Here is a 17,096-nt window from a genome sequence, read left to right as displayed (position 1 = left end):
CAAAATACCTCATGAACCACAGGACTAATTTTATTGAAACTTGCAGAAAGCAATCACTGGATCTACAACAAACTGACGATTTACTTTTGGAGTCAATTTAATTCAAGATGGCGACCAAAGCTTATTGACATTAGCCCACACAAAATGACTCAGTTTTACAAACACTGAGCTCAAATGTGATGTGGTAGTAGTTTAGAGTCATTCCAAACAGATAGTCTGAGTGTTTTGCATGAAACTGAGCATGAAGATAAATAAGATGATCTTGGTGTAAAACAGGCGGTGGGTGATATGCATTCCTTCAAAGAATAAACAGTTTTTATTGTTCCAGTGCAGTGTGTTTTTAAATTGCATGTCACCTGTACATCAGACCAAAGTTAGACAACTAAAGTCTTTCTGTAGATAATTTTCATGATGTTAAAGTCTGTGATTTCTGATTTCCGTCCACAATAAAATTTAAAAAGCTGCAGGTATTTAAGTCAAACTTTCTAAGCTTACAGCTACTGATGTGAAAATCAAGCCCTCTTGTTTACCATCACAGATTTAAGCTCTTATTTATCCAACGCGTACACTCCTGCCACCGACGCTCCCATCATACAGCAGGACTCACATGTTGCACCAGGATCTAAACCTGCTGCCGGCGCCGCTCACCTGTCTCACTTCAGACAGCCAGAGAACGCCATGCGAGCTGCCGACTGAGCTGCAAACAAGAGGCATACGCTTTGAAAACAAAGGCGCTGTCATGCCACAACTTTCTGGGGAAATAAACTCTTCAGTTCGCCCGCGCAAAGAGAAAATAAAGCTTGTCGAGTTGCTCTTTCTGTCATGAGCCTCCTTTTCACCCCCCCTTCCCCTCCACCTCATCTTTCTGCTTTCTTATTCTGTCTTTATTTCACAGGCTTCTGTTCTCGATGGCTTCCCTGGGTTTGTTCGCTCGAGTTTCCTCTCCTTTACGTGTTTTTAATTCCCTTCTTTGGCAGGGATGTGGTTGGGTAGACACGGCGAGTCAGGACGCATGAAAGGAAGCCACTGTGCAAAAGAAAAGCATCATAAGACTCAATGATACAACCACAAGAAAGTGACAAGCAGGGAGAAAAGGCTTCAGAATCAGATGGCAATGTGCAAAATCTGAATTTAAAATATAATAAGATTCTTCATTGAGTCCAATACTTCTTGCTATGGCAGTCTAAAATAATCAAATGTTTTTCATGAAAGTCTTCACATTGATTACTGTGTGTTTGGGAGCTTTGGTCTGTGGGAGTGACAAATAATGACAGCACAAGAGAATTACAAGGAGGCAAAAAAAAAAGGCATCAAAACTAAAGAGAAGGAGCGTAGGTGTTGATTTTAAATATCCGGCATTACCAGCAGAAACTGCACTTTGTATGAAATAGTCTTGAAAAGAACAAACTTAGTGAAAGCAGACCCCATCAGGCTCTTGAATAAACCTCCACACAGCAGCGGCACCAAACAAACTGCTAATAAAACTAAGAAAACAGCAATAAAGCCAAGTCATTCTTTCCTTGCTCTCTGCAGTCAATCACACGCCTACACTTTGCACATACTGAGACTCTCCTTGGTGACACCAAATGCCTCTTTCTCCTCATAACCACCACCTCCTCCTTTCTCGTTAGTTTTGGCTTAGCTGCTTATCTCTTAAGTGTTGTGGAATTTGGCAAAGCGAAGCCTGGCTGTTGATGGCAGGAGCTGCATGAGCACTAATGTTGCCAGTTGTCGGCCTGGCTTTAAAAAAAAAGAAGAAAAAAAAAAAAAAAAAAGAGGCGCATGGGAAGAGGAGGCTGCAGCCGTGCGGGTTGATGCAGTGGAGTGAAAGATGAGGGGAACCATATGGGGAGGCTGTGATGTCAACGAGGCACAAACGGCTCTGGAAGGAGAACAAACTTTGACACAATAGGGCCCCTTTGGGGGTCAGCGGCAACTTTTACACCCGAAGAGTGAAACTCAAATCGAGCCGTAAAGCATGATGGAGCAGAGGGGGAAAGAGACCTTCCATCAGCCTGCCAGGCAGCCAGATCTGCTCCAACAAAACCCCCTTTCTCCTTGTGAAGCCTTGGCCCCTTAAACGCTGGGCCATGCACACATTCTTCAGTGACATAATGCTTTTTTAAGCCATTGCCCTCTTCAACTCCCCAACTCTGCTACCTCCTTCTCTTTGCCCTTGTTTAGATCTGCCAATTACTATTTAAATATGAATACCAGCAGAGGGATTTAAGTGTTTGTTTTCATCCTTGTGATGGAAGGAGATCAGCGTTCAAGTTGACGCCAAACGGTCCTCGGCCTTATTGATGTTGGTAGGTGTTTGCTGAACGGCCTCTCAGGGCTGTAAAAGCTGCCATTCTGCAGGGCAATAAAAACCACCGGCTGCCCCACCCCCACTTCCACATCGCAGCAGACCTGAGGGGAGGCAAGAAGCTCGCAAGAGGCGATGTCAACACGGCTAGTGGATGCTGGTCTAATCAGCATTTGGAAAGAAACGATGAGTGTCATGCTCTGAGATTGGTAAATTTCTAACAAATGTCTATTTTTTTAGATAAGAAAACTACGCTCCGCGGCTCAAAGCTGGCAGGATTGCTCAGGATGAGGCACATCCCCAAGGGCAATGGGACCACCAGCATCATCCACCATCCCATAATGAACTCAAGCACACAGCAAAACACACGGTTCAGCAGCAAACAGATAACAGATGCATAACTACAGCCTAATTTACTCACAGTAAAAGGCAGGTCCACTTCACAGAAGCAAACAGAGCCGAGTGATTTATTTTAGCTGTTTTTACTTGAAGTTTTTACTTCAAGGCTGAAATTTCTGCAACGGGCTTGAGGAATGTAAAGTTAACAGGCATGCAAAAAGAACAAACAAGCCCGACTGAAGTTTGTCTCACTCCTCAGTGTAAACTTGTCTTGTTGAATATGATTTAGACGAATACAGACAAAAGTTCAGTGGAATATAAAACACACACACACAACATCAAACTTATTGTACCAGTTTATAAAGTTAAATCAAACTAAAGTTCAATATTAACCCCCTTTTAACTCAATTTGGGTCCCCTCCAAGTCCTGGGGAAAACATTTGACTTTGACAGGTTTTTTCCCTCCAACTAAATGGTCTTTATTTCTGCCATTTTGTGCTGAGAAAAAGTGATTTTATAGGAGAGTTTTAGCAGAAACAGATGTTATGGAGGACATGGATGGCAAAAGATTAGTTTTTTTGAGCATAAACTTTGCATAAATAAGCAATCTGGACTTTTGCTATAGGGAATTCTGTGTGTATTTAAAGTGAGAAACAGACGAGGAAGGTAAGGTAAACTTTATTATCCTCGAGGGGCATTTTATTATGTAGACAGCTGAGAAAAGGTACAAATTATTAAATAAAGGTCAAGCATTGATTGATATTGCAAGATCTTGTGTGATCTGTGTGTGTTGAGGATGATTCTTAGCTACTGTCACACAAAGTTTTAGCTCAAAAGCTGTAAAACTGACAAGAGTTGGAGTCATTTTTGTGTTTGCTAATGTTAACTAGCTGCTGTGGCCATCTTGAAACACAGTGGCTACAAAAGTTAATGAATATTTGTACATCCAGTGATTACTTTGAGTGTTTCAATAAAATGTGTCCATTGGTTTGTGAGATATTTTGACAAACAAATGCCAAAGTTTTAAGCAGAAATAATGCATGATGTGTAGCACTCAGAGTATGTATTAGGGGTGATCAAACACCGAAGGCCAAATCTCAGAAAACTCTTTACCATAAAGTGAAAAGCTAAGACCCAAACTCAGAGTTGTTCTCTCCAACTTGCAGGCAGAAGTCATATCCTCTTCTCACCCCTCGTCAGCAGAGAATTTAATGAGAGCCAATCAGTCTTTCCTGATCATCGCTGTCTCCCCCAGCCAGTCCCAAACCTGTCTCATTTAATTGAATTCACACAAACCCAGTGAGGTTCTTCCCGTCGCTCTTGTTCTCTTTCTGTTCCATGCTGTCAGAACGTTTCCCCAAAAACTGCTTTTACATCCCCAGATCAGCTCCAGTTAAGGATGAGAGCGCTTCGAAAGTGACAGAAAGAAGACAAGTTTACAAGTTTTATTGCTGTCTCTCTCATTAACTCCGTCTTCCTGACAGTCCTGGGAAAGGAAGACATTTTGATGCCTTATTATTAATCCTCACTCTCAATTACAACAAGCCCAGCAACCATTAGAAGCCGTTTTTCTCCCCTCCGAAGTGGAAATGAGCAGTTTTTTTATTGGAAGAAATGATTCCAGAGGCCTGTCCCACTGCTGTACTCATCATCGATTTTCATTTTGGGGGTTTTTCTCACAGCTGATTAATCTTTCTATCACCTAATAGCAGCTGCTCTGGGAGGGAGGGGGTGCAGGATTGTGCACTTGGGCTTCACTGTCTGATCCTGTGAGTGACCTGAGTTTGTGTCCAATCACCACCACCACCACACACCCCACACTTCAATTCTTCTCTCTCCTGCTTCCCACCCCTCCACCACCTCTGAGGCTGGGGAGGTAAGGAGGGGGGGCAGCTTGGCTGGGTCGGTAATCCCTCAGTGAATGTGGGTCAGTGAGCGGGGCCTTTGTCTTCGTCACTCAGCAAGGGGACAGACAGCGGGGTCACGGCCCCAGCCATCATTTGTGCACTCACCAACACACACACACACACACACACTCACACGCCTGCACATGAAGACCAGCCACACACACACGCATGCGTGGATGAGCAGCCGCACACAGGAAAAACCTGCTGAGACGAGAACAAGCAGCGACACAAACCTCTGATGTTTTTGAGCAGCAGCTTGAGGATCAGACCTGCTGATCGACAACAGTTGTGACAACAAATTAATCCACACACTAGGTTTCGTTTTACCAGGAGGCCACAGATGTTGGCTTCTCAAAAAGAAAGATTTTAGTGGTCCTCAACATATCATTTAGCATTTGTACAATTTGCACAACACTACCTGACAGGTAGAAAGGTGACAACAACACCGACACCCTCTCACCAAACTTCAAGGGAACCTTCAGGATGCACGGACTGATTGAACGTCGGATCAATCAGCATATCCAAAAACATGGCCGACAGATCACAACTGGCCATATAGGGACGGTCCTTCTTCAAGAAATCAATATATTATCAGTTATCAATCGACGTGTTTGCTGGAGTTTAAAAAATGTATGTAGCATTACTACTGAAAGACTGTTTTTTTACAAAACAGAAAAACAAACACTAATGCCAAGTATAATAAATCAGAATAACATCAAACTAGACAAGCACGAGCATTTACGCAACTATGAATATATATATTTTTGAGTTTTGTTTCTGGTCTAATACTCTAACACTTTATTAGACGTGTGGGGAAAAAAAAATCTCCATTTGTAGGGTCAGACAGCCCTACCACTCATCACAAAAGGAACTGGGACACCTGTAAGCCCTGGGGGTATGACTAACCCAGAGCCTTTTGCTCCATATTTCAATTCAGCATAAACAAGACTGCTGAAAAGCAAGAAAAGTGTATATCTTTGTATATGCCTTAAAGAATGAATGTAAATCATCGGAATACCGAAGCCTTTATCGACCCATCCATCGCAAGTCAGACAAGGTCAGCTTTGGAAAGCAGCGTGTCCAGCAACAATCCCCTGAAAGGATCGTTTGCTGCAGCGTGTTCAGGGAAATTCTCTGATCTCATGATACAGTTTGTGCTTAAAAAGAACTTCTTTTTGTGGTTCTTAAAGAACCTCTTGTTCAGAAGGACTCTTAACCTCTGCAGAGCTGCAGAAGATGAAGTGTTCAGTTGCATGCATGCACTTAGGATTGGGGTACAGCCTTTATGGCGTCTTTTATAGATGTCGGGGCATGACGGGCATCGAAACGTGACCCTGGGGAGCGCTGGTCCCATTTCTACATGTGACCAGCGCATGCAGAAATGTAAGGAAAAGTTGGATAACAGCATCGGAACGCTCAGATGGGAATTTAATTTACTATCTGTGTCCTGAGTGTGCTTTAAATGTCAACATTATTGAGAGGATTTTCCATTTTGTTCTGTTTAATAACACTTCAGAGTTGATGTACTAGATTCAGATTTTGATTTAGAGTATAAATGAAACCTTAAACACAAAGTGCAGCGATGATAAAGTTAAAATCTATTAACTTGAGTTTGTCATCCAAGCCTGGAGCTCAAGAGGAAGTTTTAAAGGAGGCAGACAGAGGGTCAAACAGAAGCCATTACAGTGACACAGTGACTCCCTGAGACAACTGTAATGAGCAGAGAGGAAGAAAAAGATAGTGAAAGTAGAGAGGATTTGAGATGCTTAGCCAGCCTGATAAGATAAAATAACAAACAGAGGTTTTATGTAGTCACAGGCTTAAATTTACCTCTCACACACATACACACATCAAAATATCAAAGAGCTCCAATTACGCTGCAAACTAATTATCCTCCACATCATTAACATTCTCCATCACAAGCTTGGTGCTTTATCTCGGAGAGAGCAGGCAATAATGAAATATTCATGATTTATTAATCTGGCTACAGAAAAAAAACAAACAATGGCAACCCGAGAAGTGTGACACCCTCTTGACTGTTTGCTTCTGCTGCACTACAAATCTCTAACAGAAGTCCACTATCAGGCGCCGCCACTGCGTCGACGTTCACGTGAGAACCGCTGTTCCCACTCATAATAACAGTGTTTCGCCGAGATAAGGCAAGAGAGGAGGTGTCGCTGCTGCTCGTCGCTTGGCTCCCATCAGCTACCGTCCCTCATTCTGTGTCAACGGCCACATCGGCAGGGATGGAAACGTGGCGAGGTCTAAATCCAAAATGACATCAATATCTCCGCGTTGGTTGAAAGGGAACGAGAAGGGTGTGAGGAAGAAAAAAAAAGGAAGAAGACGGAGGAAATTTAAGAAAAAAAGGAAAGTTAGAAGCCTCTCTTGTTCCTCTTTCTCCCTTCCTGACACTTTTCAGATCATTTTATCAAATGGGGGACATTTTCTGCTGACTAAACAGCTGTGAAAAAGAACTTAGTGGATGTGCCTGTCATTGAAACAAAATAGCAAAAGAAAAAAAACACTAAAAGGACAATTTTCAGGCCACTTCAGCATATGACGAGTATTGTTATCACTCAATCTCACACGTACTAGCTGCTCTCCTTTTCTACATGCTTTCAAACAGAAACAAAACACGTTTTCTTCATCCACCTCTTGACATTCTCATTTCTCTTAATCTTTCCCTCTACTCCTCTTCATTGCCTTTCTTCTCTCTTCAAGTTTTTTTTTTTTTTTCAAATTCCCTGGGTGACCTTGAGCGGCGACTGCCTGTGAAGTAGCTAAAGTACAAAGTCAATACGAGTCAACAAAGCTGGTTAAGTATTAAATAGGGAGGATGACGACGCAGGTCTTAGCCAGAGAAATGCTTCACAAAGAGCAAAAGGGAAAAAAGGGAAATGTGCTGTCAGACTTTAATGGAACACTCAACTGTAAGAATGAATCACTTTGAGCGATTGAATTGTGATATTATTTGAGAATGCACTTTTGATTTCTGCAGGATTATCTGCCTGCCAAAAGAACACGGACCTCAAAAACAGTTGATGTAATGCTGACCTACATATGTGACGCCACAAACACTGCTCAGCCCAGGAAGTGACATAATGCACGACTGAAATTGATTACAAGACAAAAAAAATGATATTTTGAGGGGATGATTTTGCATTCACAAAAAGAAATATTTAATTCCCTGTAGGAAGTACTCCAGTGAAAGAGGTTTAGTCAGCACAAGGCATAGGATTTTTGCCAACTTACATACATTTTTTTTTTCCCAATTGTAGAGCCCGTAATAGCCTTCCACTGTCCTCTCCCAGGATTATTGTCAGCAGCTCTGAAAACTCAGTGGATAATGTCGCAGTGAATAGGCCCTTTCATCGGTGCTTGGCCATGGAAGTGGACCAGAGTGACTCCAATTGGAAGCTATTACAGCAAAGAAAATCAATTGGGTAAATGTATGGACCGTGGTGAGTTTGGGTCTGTGTGCCGGCGAGAGTTCAGGTACATCTGTGCAGACTTCCAAGTCAGTCCTGCAGCTGCATTCCTTTAGAACTGGAGGCAAACATCAGCTGTATGTAATGACACTGCTTATGAATGCGTGTGCTAAACGCTGGCAGGTGGATGTGCATCGACTGTAGGCTTTATTGTGTCTATTCCTCCCTGCGTTCAAAGCGTGAATCGAGTTACACATAAAATGAGCGCGTAGGTATGTACTCTGCAGCCTTGGCAGAGCACCATATTGAACCGCTAACAGCTGCTCTGACACATATGTGCATTCCTGAGTCTGCAGCACAGCGTCCCTGTAAGGCATTGTCAGCCCCCCCCCATCGCCGCTGAGCTCCTGGAACTGAAGCACCAGCAAACACCACCCGGCTGCTGGCTGCGCATTGATCCATTTACCTGAGAGAGCTCTCTGTGTCAGGCTTTCTGCAGAGCGTGGGTCGGCAGTTAAAGGGCTTTAAATCTGATTAAAAAGGGAAGGCGTCGTTTAGATTCATTTTAAAGCAGGTTACAAAATCTCAACAGGAGCAAACGCTTTCAACTTATCGGTCAAACTTAGATTGGGCTTCTTGAGCACAGGTTTAAACGAACAAAATCTATTCTACAACTGAGAATGCTGCTAAAACCAAACCGCTGAGGACTACAGTGCAGTAATTGGAACCTTTATGCTTAACAGTATCCATGTTGCGTAGAAAATGAAAATAGATTTTTAGAATTTTTTATTTTTTTATGATGTAGACTGAAATTAAATATGGCACCGATGCTGGAAATGAAATGACTAACAGGAAGTGATATTGATCAAAATAAATAAACTGTAAAACACACTATGTTGGAATGAGTGGGCAGCAAAGACTCCAATTTCACATCTACTGGATCAATGATCTGATCCGAGATGGTCCAAAGACGAAGCTAACTTCAGGAAGAAGAAGAAAAAAAAAGGAACCAAGGCCCGATGATCCGCTGGGAGGCAGAGCCACGAGTGGAGCAGAGGTGGGCTGCCCAGAGACGACTGGAATGTCAGATAATGGATGACATATCTCTCCAGGTGACATGGAGCCCGAGGCATCCGGAGGGCTGGAGCAGCTGAGAGGGAATGTTTAGGAGGAGTGGGAGAAAAGGGTAACGAATGGATAGACAAGTGTGTGCTTGTGAAGTTTTGTTCAAACTCTTTCCCACTTTAGCAGTCAGTCTGTGACGCACCGGGGATTCTTGGGTTCATTTTAGGTTCAAAGAAAGTTGCTTCTCGTGTCAACGTAACATATATTGGGTTAAAAAGTCCTTCTCTTTCCCTGAAGCGCCATTCTTTCTGTCCCTCCGACTTTCACTTTCTGCGAGTTGCCCTTTCCCTTTCACCCTAACGCGAGTTACACGTAAACACACCCAGTAAGAACGACAAGTGTTATCACATGCCTCGAGTTTACCCAGGCCCAGGATCCACGCAGGCTGATGAAAGCTGATCAAACCAATGTCACTCAGAGAAAACTGAACCTGACAGCCGGATTCACATCGTAAATCCAACAACAAGAACCCGAGACAACACCGCCCTCTATATTAAAACATACCAGGCATTTAAAGCTGTTGATCCCAGGAGGGGGACGCATTAATTACCACCTTGACAAAACCAAGACTTCTAAAATTAGAAGTAATTGACTGTCCCTGGGGGTTAAATACAAATGATGCCACTAACACCTGCAAATTAAAGTAGTAATTAACCCCTTATGACTGATTTATTTGCAGTAAATCATGTTATAATTCAATCAGAGGTGTTCCACGCTGCAGTCTACATAAACTACACAGCATGCACCTTTGGGTAGATAATCGTTTGGAAGCGAAAACTCCCACAGTTGACTTTCACTTAATTCGCACTAAATACAAGGTGCAAATCAAACGTGTCCGTGCATATCCGCGTGAAAGGCTGCGGTGCTCCCAGTGAGAGGAGCTGTGTGAGGAAGGGTGAATTCCTCCATGGGAGGAGGAGGAGGGGGAGGGAAGGGGATGTCCAGGGGAGCTCACAGGCCAGCTGGGGAGAGAGAGCAAGAGGCACGGGGGTGGAGGGGAACTTAAAACGGATTATTGGCCATGACCTATTGGAAGCTTTAGAATCAGAATTTGTTTTTCCATCCAAGTTCGCTTCGCAAGTCTAAGTTTAAGTTTTACAACCCCAGTTCCAAAAAGGTTGGAGCTTTGTGTAAAATGTAAATAAAAACAGACCCACATTTATTTCCACAATGGAAAATAGTAAACATATAAAATGATCTTTAAAAATTATAATTTTTATTGTGTTGCTGACAATTTTTTTATGGCAGCAACACATCTCAAAGAAAGCTGGGACAGAGACAACAAAAGGCTGTTAAAGGAAATGGTACGAATAAGAAACAGCTGAAGAAGCATTTTGAAACAAATTAGGTTAAAAGAAAATACAAGTCTGTAAAAGGACTGAGTGTATATATATATATATATATATATATATATATATATATATATAAAACATCTTAAAGAGCCGCATCTCTCAGGAGTAAAGATGAGCAGAGGTTCACCAGTCTGTGAAAAACTCCATCTAAAAATAGTGCAACAATCTCAGAAAAATGTTCCTCTACTCTTCATAATATCATCATAAGAGCTCAAGAATCTGGAGAAATCTCTGAGGTCAAAGGTCACGACTGAAAGTCAATACTGGAGGCCCGTGATCTTGGGGCCCCCAGGGGCCACTGCATTGAATACACATCTGATTCTGTTCTGGGCATCGCTGCCTGGGCTCAGTTCACCGTGCCGTCCACAAATGCTGCTTAAAGCTCTATCAGGCAAAGAAGAACGCGCAAAGCCTGCCTCTCTGATGGTATGGGGGTACATTAGTGGCTCTGGCATGGGCAGCTTATACATCTGGAAAGGCTCCATCAATGCAGAAACGTTACACAGGTTTTAGAACAACATCCTCCATCAGAGAATGGGACATTCCCTCTAAAACCTCAACAGCAGCTGCTCTCCTCAGGTCGTAGATGTTTACAGACTCTTAAAATTAGAGGCGATGCTTCATAGAGCTAAACATGGCCCTGTCCCAACTTTTGAGCCATAAAATAAAAAATTACCTTGAGTTAATTTGATGCATTTATAATGTTACATGGGTATTTTACTTAGATTTTACACAATGTCCCAGCTTTTTCTGACTAGGGGCTGTAATTTGAAGACAAACTGAGGAATAAATGTGTGCTGGAGTGACAGCTGTGAACTCTGAGCGCCTGAAGGACTCTTCTGGATGCCAATGAGAGATTTTTGCGCACAGACTCTGTGCGTAAAAAGGTTCAGAAAGCACATTTAACTCCTACTTACTTGTCGTACTCTGCGTTGTCCTTGTCACACCGTGCATCCTTGTGCTTCTGCCAGTCCTTGCCGTGCTTGCAGGTGGTGAGCAGCACCACGTCCTCCCCGTTGTGGACGTGGTATAAGGCATTCCGTGCGTCCGAGCCGATGCCTGTCAGGTAGCGTTTCCCCTTGAACACCAGCATGTACTTTCTGAAAGGCGGGATGGAGTTGTATTTGAGGAACCCCCTCTCCCCACCGGTCCTCGGGTGCTCCTTGGAGAACAGGGGGATGGACACGTCGAAGCTGGGCCTGAAGTTCTCGGTACTGATGCTGGCCTTGGCCAACATGGCCTGGCCGATATCAAAGCCCAGGTCTTCCGTGTAGTCGGGCCAAGTCCCCGAGTACAAGTTAAATATGAGGTGGTTCCTGCCGTCGTTCCACAGAGGCAGGCTCTGGACTTTAGTCTTTAGGTTGTGGACGTACTGAGGGGACAGCTGGTCCCGGTCCAGAGTGTCCAAACTCAGGACAAACAGACACGCCTGTCCGGGGTCTGAGGTGTAGAACCTGGAGCCCTCAATGATGGATAAAATGTTCTGATAACTCTCTGAGATCTTGTCCCCCTTCTGCTGGGGGTAAGCATAAACTTTGAATCCGTTCTTTTGACACAGAGAGAAGTCAAAACACGAGTCCATGCGGCACCGTTTACCTTTGTAAACACTCCTGTTGACGTCCCTCTTCTGCCGAGGAGATATGTGCAGGTTGTACTCCTCGGTGTCGGTCTGATCCCAGGGCACGAACGCCTGTAACGGGTCAGAGTAGTGGGGCCACGGCTGATCGGAGCGGTACCCATTCCGGCTGCGCTCGTGCCGGCTCCTCCTGGCCGCTGGAAGTTGGACCCCTCCGAGGTAGAAGAGCAGCACCAGACACGCACCGGCGGAGAGCAGGATCAGGTAGCGTTTTTTGGCCTGCATGTGTCCTGGAAACAGAGGCGAGTTGTTCAGGAATAAGAAGAGAGGAGGTCAAGTGGCCCCAAGTTCGGCTCTCACCAGCCCCGGCTACACCGCTCCATCCTCCGGCAGCTTCCAAGGATCCCCAGCTCTCCTTCTGCGTATTCTGTTCCGAAATCCAGCAATTGATCCAGCGCATGTGGGCGATTTTTAGACGCCTTGTCCCTTTCTCCCTCTTCTGTAGAGTTTCAGCATATCGAACTACAGCCAGCGGGGCTCCGGCGCTCCGACTCGGACCAGCTCTGCCCGGACCCCTCGGACACAATCACCGCCTTCCACCCTGCCTTTCAGCTCATTCAGCCGGCTCGGACAGAAAACTCCCTCACAGCGAGCCCGGGGAGTCACTTCTTCTCGGGCAAACAGCGGCTGGGGTCCCCGAGGCTCTCCCAGACGTAAAGGTACAGCCCGGTTCGGATGTCTAACACCGGGCAGGCGGAGTGAACCCCACCGCGCTCCTACCTCAAAGCCTCGGGTTGAATTTAGTCCCCCCCTTTTTCCTCCTCTTTTATCTCTCCATGGTCCACCTGTGAGGAGGAGCAGAAACACCGGGGGACACTCGTCGGGGAGCAGGAGCAGCTCAGCGGTCCGACTGTAACCTGACAAATCCCTGCATTTCTCTCCTTATTTATCACCTCCGCACATACCGTCAAACGCGCCGACACAAAATGAAAAACCTCATCGGCGGAGGGACACGAAGCGGCCGAAGTTGTCCGGTGGGCGCGAGGAGAACCCCGAGCCGGGTTAATAGCTGAGAAAATGTTCAAAAAGACAGAATTCCTTGATCCTGGCGTCCAATTACCGAGTGCTCAGTTGTTCCGATTGTTAGTCGGTAACATTCCAATCCCGACACGACGGCAGTTGACGTTACGTCCCATCGAGGCGCAGCGGCGCCGCTGATTGGTCAGTCTGCGGGACCGGAAGAGGCGGGACTTGGAGGAATGCACCCATTCATAACCGGAGTCCACCGCAGGAGCAAATTATTAACAATATATCGTGACTTTATAAGGGCTAATTGGAGGTGTGGTAAACAGTAAAGCACTTCCTGTTAAAGAGTTTGACATTAATACGGTGTAAGGCTTTTAATGCTTTATTTAATTTGGTCCACGTAATCTATTTCTGTCTTGTTCTACTAGAATTTGACCCAAATGTGTCCTACTTTGATCTTGTAAGCATGAATTTTTCATTCAAAAGTGAAGCAAAAGCATCGACGTTTTTAAATTGTTTGTGCACTGATTTATCTTGCCTTTGCTTTTTTATTTATCTATTTTTATTAAATGATCCTACTAAGAGTGGCCACAGTTGTCTCAGACACACTTCTGCTTTTCATCTCTCATTAATAGATTTGCATTTCCTTTATTAACAATAAAGGAAGACAGAAAACGAGAAGAAAAACATCTGTGGTTGTATATTTGATGAAGCTTGACGTGATCTTTTTTTAAAAATCTCCACTAGTTTGTTTTTAATTCTGCAGCCTTTGTCGAAGACATATTAGGTTGTAATCTTATAGACTGAAAATATAAATAAAGGCCTAGTATTCACTGAAGGAATGCATATCACCCACAGTCTTTCATGCTAGACTTTTAGGCTAAAATCATCTTATGTTAAGAAAGAACAGAGTTGGAGCCACTTTGGTCAAACATTGAAAAAACCAGTATGAACGAATAATATTGATGCAATATTCCAACATCTGTCAGTGACTACCACACCAAACTTTAGCTCAATGTCTGCAAAACTGATCAAGTTAGAACCATTTTTGTGTTTGCTAAGATTTACAAGATTCTTCTTTGCAGTGGCAGCCATCTTGGACTGGGCTGGCTCTGAAAGGTAGTAAGCTGTAGATGTCAACCCAATGATTTCTTCCTGAAAGTTTCATTAAACTCCGTTCAGTAGTTCATGAGATATTTTGCTATCATTACAAACAAATGAACACACAGACACAAGGAAAACAATCATTCGCTTTCGGCGGCGGGCATCAGTGACGGATGAGTCAGGACTTCTGAACAGTTCTGTATCATCCAAGTTTAAAATCTGAATGATGGTTTGCTGTCAGACAGATTTACATGAAGAACCCAAATCTAACCTACAGTCCCGATGGTTTAAAATAAATTAATATAAAAACCATAAAGTTAAATAAGCTCCATGCAGTTTGTAACCAGTTGCGATGCGATGTCACCCAGACCTCAGCGTCTGCTCAAACGGATTACCTCGCCGTTAACGAGAACAGATGATTACAGAAGCAGAAGTTTCACCCACGGAGTCACACAGCAGAGGCGACCCTCTTGACAGGGAAACTAACAGCAGAGGAGTGGTTCTCGCTGAGTGTCGCCATGCCGCATAAGCCTGCCTGTTCCTCCTCGCTGCCATTTGGTGTCACAACACTCGGGCTGGGTGAAGAGGCCATCCTCATTTTTTATCAGCCAATTAGCTCAGAAGAGGGGGACTAATTAGCAGGACTGGCTGGGAGGCAGGCCAGGATCCTGCGATTGGCTCATCGACGGAGTGTGCTGCTGATGGAGAGGCCTGGCCGATGTTCCAGAGAGATACTTTTCTTCTTTGTTAAGCAGGGTATACGTATATATTTATCACCCGCCGCCAAAGGCAAAGTGACAATGTTTTTGCTCGTTTTAGATCGCGTGTCTGTGCTGCTCGTGTTCATTTAAAATATCTCTTGGACCTGTGGATGGATCTAAATGAAACTTTCAGGAAGTGACTATTAGATATACATCTACAACTGATGACCTTTTGGAGTTAATCCCATTCAAGATGGCCGCCACAGCTAAGCGACCATAGCAAACACAGAAATAGCCATGACCCTGCTAATTTTACAGATATTGAGTTTGAATTTGCTGAGATTCATCCCCAACACACTCGAAGCACTGACTGATCGAGCAAAACTGATTTTTAAAACTTTACCATTAATTACTAGCATCAACTTTATTCGTTGTTGATTTTAATGGATAGATTTTAATGAAACCTTTAGAAATTAGTCACTGGATGCACATCTACAACTGACTGACAAGAGGACTCAACCCAATTCAAGATGGCTGCCACAGCTAATATATGTTTGCCAACAGAAAAATGGTCATGAGTCACTCAAAATTACAGATAGTTGAGAGTCGACCTCAACCCTTCAATCATTAACACGTCTCGCAAGATGTGGCTGTGGCGGACATGTTGAATTAAAACTCGGGCTGGGTGAATGTGGGCGATATGCATTCCTTCAAGGAAAGCTAGGCGTTTATTTGTAAGAAAGTTTTGTTGACCGCCTGAAGGCAAATGTGTTTCCTGAATTATCCATCTGTTTACGCTGCCACAGTTCCTTCTCACAGGAATCTGAAGCTTTCAAAAGCCTCTCAGCTGACAAACGCCGCCTCTCCTCCCTTTGTTTATGCCCACAGGAGTTTTCTCTTAATTGCCTCCAACTCTAATGGAAATCATGTCTGGCTGTTAAATGACACTTGAAACCAGGATCCCGTTAAGCAGGGAAAATTGTGTCATTTGAGTAGTTTTTTCCCCCTCAGAAACAGTCTTTTAAATGCATTGCATGTTCATCATTAACGCTCCTTTTAATTGCAGATTCCGTGGTCTGAGAGGAGGCTGCTGCGATAACCGCCACACCATCAAAGGCACCACCAACCCTTAGTTTATTCCCCATATCTGAACGGTTTTGGAACATTTTGTGGCTGTGTGGTCTGGGAATACATCCAGTGAGCTTTGCTGCGCTACACTCCTTCATCCTTCTTTGTGTAAACTTCTAATACCCACCAGAAAGAAAAAAATCCCCTCTTCAGTCAGACTTTGGTCCCCCTACTTTGCAAAATTGTGTTAGTACAGAAACATGAGCAGATAAAGCAGCTGCGAAACGTTAAAAGGATGCAACAAGCAGCATATGTCGAACACCCCTCTTTTAATCTGCCAGAATAAAAAAGTAAATAGATTGAAAAAGAGGGGAGCATCTTTCTGCTTTAGATTCTTCATTTAGCCTAAATAAAACCCTCATGTCAGGATTGGCACGAATAGGGAAGTTTATCCTCAGAGGAGAAAGTGAAAAATCTGTTTTAATTCAATAGGAAGCTTTTAAAGATTGAGCAGCTTTCTGATGTCATTTTACTTTTTCTTTTAATCTGTTTACTGTTGTTGTATGTGGAACATAAATTTCAGTCTTTAAAATCTCTAATATTAGAGATTATTTATCAATTTACAGCCACTTGAACAGGACGAGTCAGATTAGCAATAGTCAAACAATTCACTGAGCAAGTTAAAGTGTTGTTTACCTGAGATTTTGCCTTTTGGGACAGACATCTGGTTCCTTTGGCCCAAATCAGCCAGGTTTATATCAAAATCTGCACTGAAAACAGAATAAAACCCACCGTAAAAAGCCTTAACCTCACACATTAAAGATATTCAATTAAAAAAATTAAATAAAATCAAGAAAACATTTCAGTAAAGCTGAGAGACACAAGGGGTGATCAGAGTAAGATTATTCCCATTAACCCCTTTAATTAGAAGACTTCCTGAGCCAATTAGTTAATAAATAATTTAAATATTCCTAATATTTAGGACTTAAACATGCAAATAGGCCATTATCCAACTGGCTGAATATAAATGGTTGAAAACTGGTTTAATACTTTGGAGCAACATTGACATGCTTTTATATTTGTATTATTTATGAGATATTTACATTAAACTCTGTTGTTGGAGTTGCTCTCTGTGATGATGTACACTTCATCACATTTT

At 43.5% G+C, this 17,096-nt stretch overlaps 1 protein-coding gene across 4 annotated transcripts in view; it reads right to left on the bottom strand.

Annotated features, from left to right (window-relative positions):
- The window catches only part of ext1b (exostosin glycosyltransferase 1b), a 126,571-nt gene that overhangs the window by 100,874 nt on the left and 8,601 nt on the right, over nucleotides 1-17,096 (bottom strand). For 3 of the 4 annotated variants that reach the window (XM_037975631.1, XM_037975630.1, XM_025008921.2), the window contains 2 exons: nucleotides 16,634-16,707; nucleotides 11,380-12,328 (listed from right to left, as the gene is read on the bottom strand). In XM_037975631.1, coding sequence (XP_037831559.1) covers nucleotides 11,380-12,328; nucleotides 16,634-16,661 — 977 coding nt within the window. In that variant the 5' untranslated portion in view covers nucleotides 16,662-16,707. Of the gene's footprint in view, nucleotides 1-11,379; nucleotides 12,329-12,398; nucleotides 14,068-16,633; nucleotides 16,708-17,096 lie in introns of those variants that run through there. The other variant, XM_017429709.3, reaches the window with a different exon arrangement.

This window comes from Kryptolebias marmoratus, linkage group LG5 (assembly GCF_001649575.2).
Source record: "Kryptolebias marmoratus isolate JLee-2015 linkage group LG5, ASM164957v2, whole genome shotgun sequence".
Classification (NCBI taxonomy): domain Eukaryota; kingdom Metazoa; phylum Chordata; class Actinopteri; order Cyprinodontiformes; family Rivulidae; genus Kryptolebias; species Kryptolebias marmoratus.
The sequence above is the reverse complement of the archived record's forward strand: the minus strand, read 5'-3'. Positions and strand labels throughout refer to the sequence as shown.